The sequence below is a fragment of the Lactuca sativa genome, chromosome 7, assembly GCF_002870075.4.
Source record: "Lactuca sativa cultivar Salinas chromosome 7, Lsat_Salinas_v11, whole genome shotgun sequence".
Classification (NCBI taxonomy): Eukaryota; Viridiplantae; Streptophyta; class Magnoliopsida; order Asterales; family Asteraceae; genus Lactuca; species Lactuca sativa.
Window position 1 is genome coordinate 99,088,084 of NC_056629.2, and position 14,567 is coordinate 99,102,650.

Below are 14,567 nucleotides of genomic sequence, written 5' to 3' on the forward strand. Positions count from 1 at the left end.
AGTTAGATCGTCAAACATAAACAAAAACTATCAAAATACATTGTTATTTTTAAACTAAGATAGAAAACCAAAGTACATTGCTATTTCTTGCACTTGGGACAATAACCAAATTACCAAACTTTTTAGCAAATAATCACCACAAAACCAAAACTACCAAATCAACATGCATTTTACGATGCTAAAGTAGATTGCTATTCTTAAACAAAGATAGAAAACCAAAGTACATTGCTATATTTTGCACTTGGGACAAAAACCAAATTACCAAACTTTTTAGCAAATAACCACCACAAAACCAAAACTACGAAATCAACATGCATTTTACGATGCTAAAGTAGATTTCTATTTTACCTGTGATGGTTGTGATGGTTGCGAAGGCTGTGGAATTGTTGGGAGACCAGAAGGTTTGCGGCCAATGCCTCTAATGTGGCCACGTCGCTCTCCTAATACTTTCTCGAACGTAGTTCTTTCTTGAGCAGGCGTTAACTCACTTTCACCTTGAGTTTGTTCTAACAGCTCTTCAACTAACTGATTCTGTAACTCCCAAAAGTGAGTAACAACTAAGTATAAATAAACATTTAAATATATGATAAATTTATAATTAAATAATTACATATTGTTGTTCCGATTCAGCAGTAACAAATACACCATTCTTATCGGTATGAGCTTTGCAAAATGTTTCCACTCTCTTAAGGTTCTGTTTAAGTTTAAAAATTAGATTATATTTTAAATAAATAATTACATGTATCGTACGGTACCTTCTTATAGCAAGTACTACTATACGAGCTCGAACCCCCACGATTCACATTTGTTTGCTTTTCACGGATTTTTTTGTTCCTTTCTGAAGCAATTATGTGTTCGTCAGTTTCAAAATACTCAACTGTCTTCGCCCAGTTATCAACAAGCATACCATCCGGAGGATTTGCCAATGCTCTCGGGATATCTTCGTACCCTTCGAACATCTTGAAATATTCTTTTGCATCGGCTTTACGCTCTCGAAAACCTTTTAACAAGGCTGCTTGAAAACTCTCTGTCAATAGAGTAGCTTGTGCATCCTAGTACATTTGATTGAGATCAAACTTTGTCTACAAAAAAAAAGTTAACCAAGTAAAAAACAATTATAGTTAAACCTATAACATATATTTAAATAAATAATTACCGCTAGATGTTGTAATACAGTGTCCTTTATATCAGGGGAAACTCATTTCCAACTCCATTTGTCAAAAGGGACCATCTGCCACATTGTTTTCCCAACTTTTCGGGAAAACATGTCTCCCGCCTCTCCTACGGGATTCAATGTGATATCCCTATCATATTGCATGCCTATTGGTTTCCCCTGGTTCTGCAAGATTGCTTTTTCAAGCTTTATATTTTTTGCTTTTCCTCAAACTTTCCTTTGGGCACGTCCCTCAACTACAAATGTAATTAAAAATTATTAGAAACTACATTTAATTTACGATAATTGAACAAAAATAGTAAATAAAAATCCATGATAAGACTTACCGTCCTACTCGTGCTGGCCAGGACCTCTACCACCTGGGAAAGGTGGGTCCTCAGCTCCGTCTCCCTCATGTCCACGACCCATGACAGCAACCATGGTAAACATAAACAAAAGCCACACTCTCATCATTTCCTGAAAAATTATAAGATATACAAATACAATTTTTATTATAGATACACATTACATAGAAATAAACATTTAGATAGGAATAAACATTTCTATTTAAACTAGAAATCCAAATAAAGTTCATATTACAAATACACATTACATAAGAATTATTCTAATCAGAATCTTCCTCATATCCTTCAGTGTCTTCTTCGGTATCATAGTCAGAATCGGTGTCATCGTAATCAGTCTCGCAATCAGAAACATCATTGACTTTACCAGTTGGTGGGGGAACTTCAGATGCACTTTCTACATCAACAATGACTCTAGGAATGTTTTGAAAGTACATGCTGAAATCGATAAAAAGTGGAGCATCGGATGAAGAGATATTTTGAAGTACATCGACATCGTCTACATTTTCGTGTGAGACATTGTCAACATTTTGAACAAGGTCATCGTTCGATGGTAGATCCCAAATACTTCGATGATTAACATGCTCGACAACACACCAGTGGTTATTGTTTGGCTCTATGATGTAGAACACTTGTTTGGCTTGTGACGCATATATGAGTTGATCATCTTTGTATGCTTCGCGTCGTGTGTCGATATTGGTGAAACTATCACTAGAAATAACTCCTGTTCAAGTATCAAACCACTTGCAACGAAATAGTACAGTTGAATAATCATGTGTATACCTCAACTCTATAATCTTTTCTAACTGGCCATAATATTTCTTGCCTTTCTCACCCACTGCTAAAACCCCAGAGTTTTGTGTCGTATGTTGTGTGTCACGACTAAGTACCATAAACCTAACACCATTGACTATGCATGCGGTGTAAGAATAGGCATTCATTTGCAAGCCCATTGCAAGAACCGACAACTCTTTGTGAAATTCTGGAGATTTTTCTATTTTCATTTGATGAACCTAACAATTATAAATTAATATGTATTATGTATTCGTTAGATCAAAGATCTACAATAGGTGTATAAGTATCTTAGTTTAACAACCCTCTTACTCCAATCGGTATCAAACGTTGCATAAGAATGTAGTGGTCATGCGATTTTAACCCAATAATGTTAGTATTGGTATCATTCACTTTCTTACTAATGTTAGAACCAAACCCATCCGGCAGTTTAACCTCTTTTATAAATTGACAAAAGAGTTGTCGACTAGATTTTGTGAAAGAGTATCTTGCCTGGGGTCTATGAAACTTGTCACCATTTTTTTGCAACCATTCATTTCTCCGAATGTTTAGAATTCTCAAGTCCTCTCGTGCATTTGATGTGTCTTTGCTTTTATCTTTCATTAGGAGAGTACCTAACAAACTCTCGTCCACATTTTTCTAGACATGCATGACATCTATGTTGTGTTTCAGCTGTAGAGAAGACCAATACTCGAGTTCGAAGAAAATGCTTCGTTTCGACCAGTTCAACTCATAATCTTTCCGCTTTGGCTCCCCGCCTCCATGCTCAGGATGTTTACTCGGTTTACGAGTTAGTAGACGACCTAGTTGCTCTTGTATGTCATCATTACTAAAGTGTCTCGGAGCGGGTCTTGTCTCTTCCATCCCGTTAAAGTCCAACCTCTTTCTTAACGGATCATTAGCATCTAGGAAACAACGATGACCGATATATACGACTTTGTTTGTTGCATGGTACGAAGGAGTGTCTTCATTGTAAGTAGCACATGGTCTATACCCTTGCCCACTCCAACCTGATAAACTACTACGAGCTGGCCAATTGTTTATTGTCCACAACAACATAGCTCTCATCGTGAAGAATGTGTTTGTCGCCGCATCTTTAATATGTACGTCTGAGTTCCACAAATGTTTAAGCTCTTCCAACAACGGTCTAAGGAAAACATCCATATCCTTACCTGGAGCTTTTGGTCCTGGAATCAACAAAGTCAACATGAATGATGACTCTTTCATACAAACCCAGGGTGGCAGATTGTATGTGGTGAGTATGACCGGCCATGTGCTATGTGGATTACACATGTTTCCAAATGGATTGAAACCGTCAGCTGAAAGACCTAGGCGTACGTTATGGGGTTCACTCGAGAAGTTGGGGTATTTTTTATCAAAATCTTGCCAATGTTCCCCATCAACAGGATGAATCATCACACCATCTTCTGAACGTCTGGTACTATGCCAAATCATATTTTTAGCAGTGTGCCTCGAACAATATAAACATCGTAGTCTAGGGGTCACACGAAAGTACCGTAACACCTTATGAGGTACTTTCTTACCGTTGGTGTTTTTATCGATCCATCGGCTCTCTTTACAAACGGGACAAACTTGCCATGAATCATGTTCTTTCTAAAAGAGACAACAATCGTTTTTGCACACATGTATCGACTCATACCCTAGGCCAATAGACTTTAGTTTCTTTTTGGCTAGATAATGTGAAAGGGGAACCTTGTTGCCTTTGGGAAATGCTAATTGCAAGAGCTCAAGGAGTTGATCAAATGAACTATCAGTCCATTTGTTGTTCACCTTGATATGCATTAACTTTGCTAGAAAATCAAGGGAAGAAAAGATGCAACCAGTATACAATTCAGTTTCCATTTCTTCCAACAACTGTGCAAAATCATCATCCACACCACTACCCCTTGTATTCGAGGTTCCTTGATCGAGGTTGGTATCATTTTCTCTCGACTCCCACATCACATCGTCGATTAAATCGGCCATTTCGTTACTTGGCAAGACGACTAGAGGAATAAAGGATTCACCATGATAGATCCAAATTTTGTACGCCTTACTGAAACCATTTATAAATATATGGCGTTCAACTGCAGTCGGGTACTTGAAGTAACGGCTATCACATGTTTCAGACGCACATCTGATTTTACCATTACTATCAAGGTGCGACTTGGACTTCTCGATAAAAGCTTTGAGTCCTGCTTGGAACTCGGGATGGTTTCGATATGGATTAGTAGTCCAGCTTTTATCAATAGACATGATGTTGCTGAAACATAATTTTGGGTTTAGAGTTTAGTATACAGAATTAGCATTGTTTTTTTTCCAATCCACATTTTTTTTACATCTAAAATAATACAAAAATTAAGTAATAAAAAATGAAAAAAATAAATTAAAATTTTTTATTTATGCATTTTTTTATTTAATTTTAATTAAAATTAGTTGTAAGTTTTTAAACCATTTTATAATAGACATTATGTTGTAGTGTTGTTCTTTTTTACCGTCGAGATTAAAATCTATATAAGTTTTTAAACAATTTTATAATTTTTTTTGTGTTTTTTTTCCAATTATAACAATAATTTATTTATTTATTTATTTTTTTCAATTATAGCATCCTTTAACATATTTTTATGGTAACCGATTATTATTGGTTATAGAAATATAATCTTATGAATTAAGTTGAAGATTAAAAATTAACTATATAACTTATTGGTTATTTAATTTGGAGTTAGCTTGGGTAAAAACTAGAAGCTTTCTAGTTTTTGTATATAAGCTTTTAAACAATTATATATATATATATATATATATATATATATATATATATATATATATATATATATATATATATTGTGCTTTTTTCCAATTATAAAAATAATTAATTTTTATTTTTTTTTCAATTATAGCATTCTACTTATAAGAAAACCATATAATTTTACATAATACATAAGAACATGAAATTCACATACTTTTACATACATATTATGTTGTTGTGTTGTTCTTTTTTACCGTCGAGATTAAAATATATATAAGTTTTTAAACAATTTTATAATTTTTTTTTGTGTTTTTTTTCCAATTATAACAATAATTTATTTATTTATTTTTTTCAATTATAGCATCCTTTAACATATTTTTATGGTAACCGATTATTATTGGTTATAGAAATATAATCTTATGAATTAATTTGAAGATTATAAATTAACTATATAACTTATTGGTTATTTAATTTGGAGTTAGCTTGGGTAAAAACTAGAAGCTTTCTAGTTTTTGTATATAAGCTTTTAAACAATTATATATATATATATATATATATATATATATTATATATATATATATATATATATATATATATATATATATATATATATATTGTGCTTTTTTCCAATTATAAAAATAATTAATTTTTATTTTTTTTTTCAATTATAGCATTCTACTTATAAGAAAACCATATAATTTTACATAATACATAAGAACATGAAATTCACATACTTTTACATACATATTATGTTGTTGTGTTGTTCTTTTTTACCGTCGAGATTAAAATATATATAAGTTTTTAAACAATTTTATAATTTTTTTTGTGTTTTTTTTCCAATTATAACAATAATTTATTTATTTATTTTTTTCAATTATAGCATCCTTTAACCTATTTTTATGGTAACCGATTATTATTGGTTATAGAAATATAATCTTTTGAATTAATTTGAAGATTATAAATTAACTATATAACTTATTGGTTAATTAATTTGAAGTTAGCTTGGGTAAAACTAGAAGCTTTCTAGTTTTGTATATAAGTTTTTAAATAATTTTATAATTTTTTTTGAGTTTTTTTTTTCAAATTATAACAATAATTTATTATTTTTTTTTTCAATTATAGCATCCTACTTATACCAAAACCACATAGTTTTACATAATACATAAGAAGATGAAATTCACATACTTTTACATACATATACCACATATACACCAAATACAAATACACACAAAATAGCATCCTACTTAAACCAAATACACATAATTTCACATATATACATAATAACATCCTATTTATACCAAATACAAAAGTTTCACAATCATATATCACATTTACAACAAACATACATACATTCACATACACACAATAACATTTTACTTATAACAAATACATATAATTTCTACCAAATACTAATATACCACATATGACAATTTTCACATATATTCAAACAAACATACATACATATAATTTCTACCAATAACATTCTACTTATAACACACATACATTGGAATGTATATACCAAATTCACATATATTCAAACAAATAAGAAATATACAATCTAATTTTCACATATGACAATTTTCACATAATTTCACATATAAATACAAAATTCACAAAAAAAAAATGAAATAATAGAACATGTAGTGGCGGAACTAGTCTTCACCCGAAATTAGCCTCACCGGAAAAACTGAACAACACCACCAAAATCACTGAAATTGAACAATGTATTGTAATTTAGTCATCAAAATCAGCTTTTATTAATCATCAAATGTCCCTAAAGGCTAAACTACAACTTGAAGCTATACAACTAATTGCAATTCAATAACCACAAACAAAAAATTAAATAACTTGGTTCTAATCCAAAACAACACCACCAAAAACAAGAATATGAACAATTTATTATCATTCAATCACTAGATAAAGCTACAAATCAAAATTAACATACAAAATAAAAATGAAATCACCAAATAAACTTACCTTTCTTCAAGAAATGGAGGTAGAAATTGGTCCTAAAGCTTTAACCACACCTAGAGACACTTGATTGGAACAATGTGGGGAGAAATTTGCTTGGAAGAAGCAAATTGAAGAGGAAATCGGCGAAATGGTGAAGGAAATTGGAAACAAACAGAAAGGAAAATGAAGAAGGGAGGGTTTCTGCGTGCGTTTTTTTTTATCTGCGACAGGAAATAGCGGCGACACCAGACCCTTTACCGGCGACAATTAGTAATAGCGGCGACAAACTGGAGGGAAGGCTACCGCGTCATTTTTAGTGAACTATTAGCGGCGACTTTTTTAAACCTTTAGCGGCGACATCTGTGTCGCCGATATTAGATTAGACAGGATAAGACACCCCATCCATTGGATTGGATATCTCATCGAACGGTTGAGATGCAACAGAGGGGGAAAGTGCGGATTCGGGTGACAACCCTTTAGCGGTGACACTATTACCGGCGACACGGGGCTTTACCGGCGACTTTATCTAAAGTCGCCGGTAAAGCCTCTTGTCGCCGGTAATAGTGTCGCCGCTAAAGATTATATGTCTTGTAGTGTCTCACGGTCTCACAAAATATAGGTGGTCTCAAATAAACCTAACCCTATATATATATATATATATATATATATATATATATATATATATATATATATATATATATATCTTTACTATCTTATAAAAGAAATCTCACTATTTCTAAAAATAGATTCAATATAATAATATTATTTTTTTAAGACGTTGAAATCATTAAGCTAATAGTACAAGTAGTCATCAATAAAATAATATTAAATTTTAACCTGTGTTTTGAATCCTTATATTTCTCAACAAATTCTATCTCCTTCCCTGAATTTCGGATAATTCAAAATTTGAAACCATCAGAAAATACATGTTGATTCAAATAACCCTCCTACAGATGGCTCTTTCTTAACAGGTTTTTATTTTAATCCTTACTTGTAATTGATTTCATCATATTTAACTTTTTGTATTTTTATCTTATAAATATATTGGGTGAAGGCTTTATTATATCAGGTTTGTTCCTAAAAAGATTTTTACTATGTTTTTTTAATGTGTTGGCTTTGCAGGTTCAAAGAACTCAACCAAGAGGCCAGTTAGAGCATTGTATTATCATTAGTTTGTATATTTTGGCATCTTACTTTTGCAATAAAGAACAGTTAAACACAAGATTTGACATGATTAAGGTAGTTTGTATATTTTTCATCTTGTTTAGTCTAAAAATGAAACCTTTTTCATCATTGGTCCTTATACTATCAAGTTTCATCATATGGACTTCCTGATTACGGTGATTATTGTCCTTATTATAAGGTTGTATATAGATTTTGTTCAATATTTTAAGGTTTCGAGAACCTAAATCAATATGAATCCCTGAATTACATATCATCGTTGAAAATGTATTAATTTGTGACCAAACTTAGTTTAAAATCACAATGAACAAGTTGACACCTGAGTATTTTGGCCTTCTCAAAGGCCTATTTATCGACTTTTGAATCATAACACCTGATATTCTAAAGGTTTATTTTTATAAACTATTATTTATATATTTTAGCATTTTACTTAGTAGGACATTAAATTAATAAATGAATTAAGGAAAACGAAAAAAAAGAGGACGATAAACAGTATAAGTGGTTTGTGCATGTATAAATGGAAGTAATAACCATTTAGGGGGTGTTTGGCAAAAAAGCTTATTGCTTATTAGTTTATTAGCTTATAAGTTAATAAGTAAGTGTAGCGTAACTTATGAAAAAATGACGTATTAGAGGTTCCCCACCGGAATAAGTTATTTTAATCCAAACACTTTTTTAACTTATAGTGATGTGGAACCTAATAAGTTGTTTTAAAACAGCTTAGCCAAACACCCCTTAATATGGTATGATAATGCTCTTGAAAAATAGATGTCATTTAATATTCATTTCTCGAAGTGAACGCAAAATGGTTTAACTCTAAAGAGATCAAATTATTCGTCGTCCGCCGCTTTCCGCTGGTAGACGGCTAGTATATATATATATATATATATATATATATATATATATATATATATATATATATATATATATATATATATATATATATAATTTTTGTATCTATTGAACTCAAAAAGGTATAAACAAAAGCCATATATATATATATATATATATATATATATATATATATATATATATATATATATATATATATATATATATATATATATATATATATATATATATATATATATATATATATATATATATATGGCTTTTGTTTATACCTTTTTGAGTTCAATAGATACAAAAATTAAATTAATTTCCTTCCCCATCCATCACGGAGCATCTATATTCTATTGTCGATACAATTCCTTTCGTCTTATTATAAGATCCTGACACATAATTTAGATACAGTTTATATATGATTATAATTTTTTAAATCTTATATATGTACACATCAAATTAGGAATAATTTATCAATGTGAATTAACTATTAACCATATCATTTCAGGTAGAGTAGTCCCTCGAGAATCTTTAGGCGTTGCGTCTTAATTTGTATTTTGGTCTTTGTGCCATCTCTTTCGTACAGATGTGTTAAATAACTATTGAAAAACTGTGAAGTATAGAAAATGTATTTTCATACATGTGGACGCAAATATTGGTGATAAACCAAAACTGATATATGATAGTATGTAATCGGAAATCTTAAACTGTTAAACAAAAAATATGATACTTTTTGTATGGATTGCCTAAAATTTATACAATATCTCTTTCAACAGCAAATAAACACAATTATTAGCAGTTATATCTAAAATTGTTTTACTATCTATTATTAATTGTTGTTGATTTCATTCTATTGTTATTAAAATATATTCAAGACGCATGCAGTTTAATCATATTTGTGGAGTTTCTATATAACGTTTTGTCTATTTTCATACGTGCAAATAATTTTGTAATCATCCGGCTATCACCCAGCATATACGTGTATATATAGCCTTCTCTTCACTTGTATGTTCCATGATTGGAGTACTAAAAGATCTCTTTCTTCTTAAGGTTTGAACTTCTTCTTCCCAACAAATATTCAAATCCTTAATTCTACCATATCCATGGACCTTTGAAGCATAACAATTATCTGATTTGAAATATATATGTATTGTTCTCAATCTGTTTCCAAAATCGTCATGAAAGCTGAACTTCGATCAAACCCCAATTCAATTTCCTTATCGAATCCAACCCTTTTTAACTCGCACCAAAACCCACTCTCAGGTGCTCTAAAAGGCTGCCTAGGCAATCTAGATGGAGCCTGTATCGAAAAGCTTCTCTTACACTGTGCAAACGCTCTTGAAAACAGCGACATCAATTCTGCTCAACAAGTCATGTGGGTCCTCAACAACGTTGTTTCATCCTCTGGAGACCCTAACCAAAGGCTTGCATCATGGTTCTTAAGGGCACTCATCTCTAGGGCTTCTAGGGTTTGCCCTACACCGATGAATTTCAATGGTGGAAGGAGTGCCTTTCAGAGGAGGCTAATGAGTGTGACTGAGTTGGCAGGGTATGTTGATCTCATCCCTTGGCACAGGTTTGGATTTTGTGCATCAAATAGTGCCATTTTTAAGGCTATCCAAGGTTGTCCTAAAGTTCATATTTTGGACTTTAGTATTACTCATTGTATGCAATGGCCAACCCTAATCGATGCGTTAGCTAAGAGGCCTGAAGGGCCTCCTAGCTTACGCATATCAGTCCCTTCATGGAGGCCACTAGTGCCCCCATTTCTTAATGTACTAACCGAAGAAGTAGGGATACGTTTAACAAATTTTGCCAACTTTAGAAACGTTCCATTTGAATTCAACGTGATCGATGTTTCACCTTCCATAGAAGAATCTTCTTTGAACTTTAACTATGAATTTCTTTTAACCCAAGAAAATCTTGTACAAAATGATGAGGCGTTAGTGATTAATTGCCAAAATTGGCTACGCTATATGCCCGATATAGCTTCTTCAAAAGATTCATTCCTTGAGATAGTGAAAACATTGAACCCTCGTATCATAACAATCGTAGATGAAGACTCCGATCTAGGATCATCAAGTTTAGCATCAAGAATTACCACATGCTTTAATTTCTTGTGGATCCCATTTGATGCATTGGAAACTTTCTTGCCAAAAGATAGTTTCCAAAGAATGGAGTATGAAGCCGATATTGGCCATAAAATTGAAAATATTATTGGCTTTGAAGGTAGACAAAGGATAGAAAGACTTGAATCAGGAGCCAAATTTTCACAAAGAATGCGGAATTTAGGGTTTTTCAGTGTACCATTTGGTGAAGATTCGATTAATGAAGTGAAATTCTTGCTAGATGAACATGCTAGTGGTTGGGGAATGAAGACCGAAGAAGACATGATTGTGCTCACATGGAAGGGTCATAACTCAGTCTATGCCACTGCATGGTTCCCTTATAAGTTTGATAATTAATTAAGGGATCATGCAGATGCAAAAATCAACATTAGATCCCATAAAAACCCCGCATTAATTTAAGCATCGAATGGTGTTCTTGAATTAAGAAGTCAACAGTGGAACTCGAGGGGTGATGGTGAAATGTACAGAGGTAGCTTCGTTAATCCTATAGGGAGATAGGGTGGAGAAGAAAGTGACAAAGCTGGTGTCTTTTTTTAATAAAAAGAAAGCTTCAAGGCTTAAAAATGAGTAGAAGCACATCGAAATTATTCGTTGTTTTCTCATGTTTGTAATTTTTTGCTTAAAGAAGTTTGGAGTCAAGTATATTTTGACATGCTTTACGACTTGTTTCTCTTAATTAATATACTCCTTTATTTTAATATTTTTGTCTTTAATTCGAAATAATTTGTACACAACAATTTTTATCCGTACACAACATTTTATTGTTTAATATCCTTCTACAATACAACATTTTAAAAAACAAATTTATATGGATAGATTTTCTTGTGTATACATCAGCTCTATTGCTGTCTTAATATTCTTAACGACTAAGATTCAGTTTTCATAGTTGCTTTCATAGCATTGGCAGATATAGGGTCGGGCGGTGTGGGTAGCTTGAGCCTTTCATGGAAGTTTTACATGATGCCTAAAGCTGCATACAATAAAAATTACAGAGGTAAAAAGGAACAATTGTAGAGAGTAAGAAATAGGAAAAGCCTAAAAATGAAATTAGTAAAAAGAGACATTAGCTGCGAAAAAAAAAGCGCCGCTAAAGATTGCATTAGTCGCTAGTAAAATTAATAGTGGGGACATGTCGCCTGCCATTTTGCTATCGTTCAAGACGTCGTCGTAAAAAATATTTTTCGCCGCTAATACTCTTGTCCCGAGTAAAATCCTCTGTCGCCGGTAATACTCCTGTCATCACCGGTAATAGTATATATTATCGGTAATATTTCTTTTCATTCTTTTTAACTTTTTTTCAATTCAACACTTTTCGGGTGCAAAAAAATAAAAATAAACTAATAGTAACGACATGAAATGCAGAAAAAAAAATTACATAACGGCATCCAATTAGGTACCAACGTGTTGTAATTAAATACAAATATCAATATAATTAAACAAAAGTGTTTATGTCACAACAAGTCTTATGTTCAAAACACAAACTAATTATCTGAACAATCAACTTCGTTCCCCTCGTTTCCTCCTTGATCATAACTTTCAAGTTTCCACAATTGAAGAAAATGCATAAAGTTCCTCCCTACACGTTGGGTCATTGAATATTGCATGGAGATTTTCGAACAACATAATAAATAACAACATACATAAACTTATAAGTTAAGCCATCAACATAAACAAAAACTACCAAAATAAATTGATATTTATTGCAATTAAATACAAAAAAAAAAAAATACCAAAAGTACATTGTTATTTCTTGTACTTGGGACATAACACAATTACCAAACCAACATGCATTTATTGATGCCAAAGTAAATTGTTATTTTTAAACTATGGACAAAAACACAAACTACATTGCTATTTCTTGCACTTGGAACATAAACAAAATTGCAAACATAGTTACCAAATCAACATGTATTTAATGATCATTATATAGATATATGAACCTTAAATACAAGAAATACCAAGGTACATTGCTATTTCTTGCACTTGGAACAAAACAAAATTACTAAATCAACATGCATTTATTGATACTAATGTACATTGCTATTTTCTTCCCTTGGGATAAAAAAACCAAAGTAAATTGTTATTTCTTGCACTTGGAACATAAACACAATTACGAAATCAACATGTATTTATTGATCATTATATAGATATATGAGACATTGAAATTAAGTACTCTTGTTTTACCTGGGATGGTCGTGACTGTGGTGGTCGTTGTGAAGGCTACGCAATTGTTGGGATGGCAGAAGGTTTTTGGCAGATACCTAAGATATAGCCACACCGAGAACCTAGTACTTTCCTGAAACATACCCTTTCTTCAGCGGGTGTTAAATCTCTTCATTTATTTAACCCTTGTGTTTGTTCTAAGATCTCTTGCACTAACCGATTTTATTTTTTCCAAAAATGATTAACATTTAAGTATAAATAAACACTTAATTATATGATTAAATTATAATTAAATACTTACATATTGCTGCTCCGCCATATCACTAACAAATACACCATTTTTATCGGTATGAGCAGTGTAGAATGTTTCAACTCTCTTTGGGTTCTGTTTAATCAAAATTAGATTATATTTTAAATAAATAATTACATAAATTGTACGTTACCTTTTTATAGCAATTACTGCTATACGCGCTCGACCGCCCACAGTTCAAGGACGTTTATATGGATTTTAGGTAAAACAAATAAACTAGAAAAATAATTCCTAAGTTCACATGCAACCTACTTTGGATCTATGTTTTAACTATTGAACATATAACTTTTAATTGCAAACAAGAACCCTAGAGGAGAGAGGCTAATTTCGAAATTAACAAACTAGGGTTTAGGAATTACATACATTTCGATTGTTATAGCAAATAGTTGATAATCCTCTTGAACTTGATCTTGATCTTCTTGGAAGCTTAGCACCACAAATGTAATGCCTCTAATGGAATCACACCCAAGAACTAGCAAGAAGGAAACTAGAAGGAAAGAGAGGGAGGGAATATGCAATTCTCGGCCTAGGGTTTCTTCAAAAGAAGGAGTGCCCAAAATGTGAGCCAGGAGACTCCTTATATAGCTGAGGGATCTAGGGTTTAGGGAAAAACCCTAATGCTCCTTGCTTAGGGCCTAAGCAAACCCAAGGACCTTATCACAGCCCCCATGGACGAAATCATTAGGGTTTCCCCTATTTATTTCGTCCACCCTCTCCCAAGGGGGTTCTAGAGCCTTCCACTCAACTATTAGATAATTGCAAACTAGTCACTGCACTTTATAATTAATACTTTTAATTTCTGGCTAACTATTAATTAAACATAATGATTCCTAATTAATATAATAATATTTTAACATATTAATAAATCATTTATATTAATTTATTAATCTTATAAATTAATATCTCTCCTTTCAGAATTTCCTTGTCCGGTTGC

The 14,567-nt window shown here is 31.9% G+C and overlaps 1 protein-coding gene across 1 annotated transcript; it reads left to right on the top strand.

The window, feature by feature from the left end:
- Positions 1–10,008: 10,008 nt before the first annotated feature.
- LOC111898450 (scarecrow-like protein 32) lies at positions 10,009–11,892 on the top strand. The gene has a single exon (XM_023894356.3). The coding sequence runs from the start codon at positions 10,177–10,179 to the stop codon at positions 11,494–11,496; it is 1,320 nt and encodes a 439-aa protein (XP_023750124.1). The 5' UTR covers positions 10,009–10,176; the 3' UTR covers positions 11,497–11,892.
- The last annotated feature ends 2,675 nt before the right edge of the window (positions 11,893–14,567 follow it).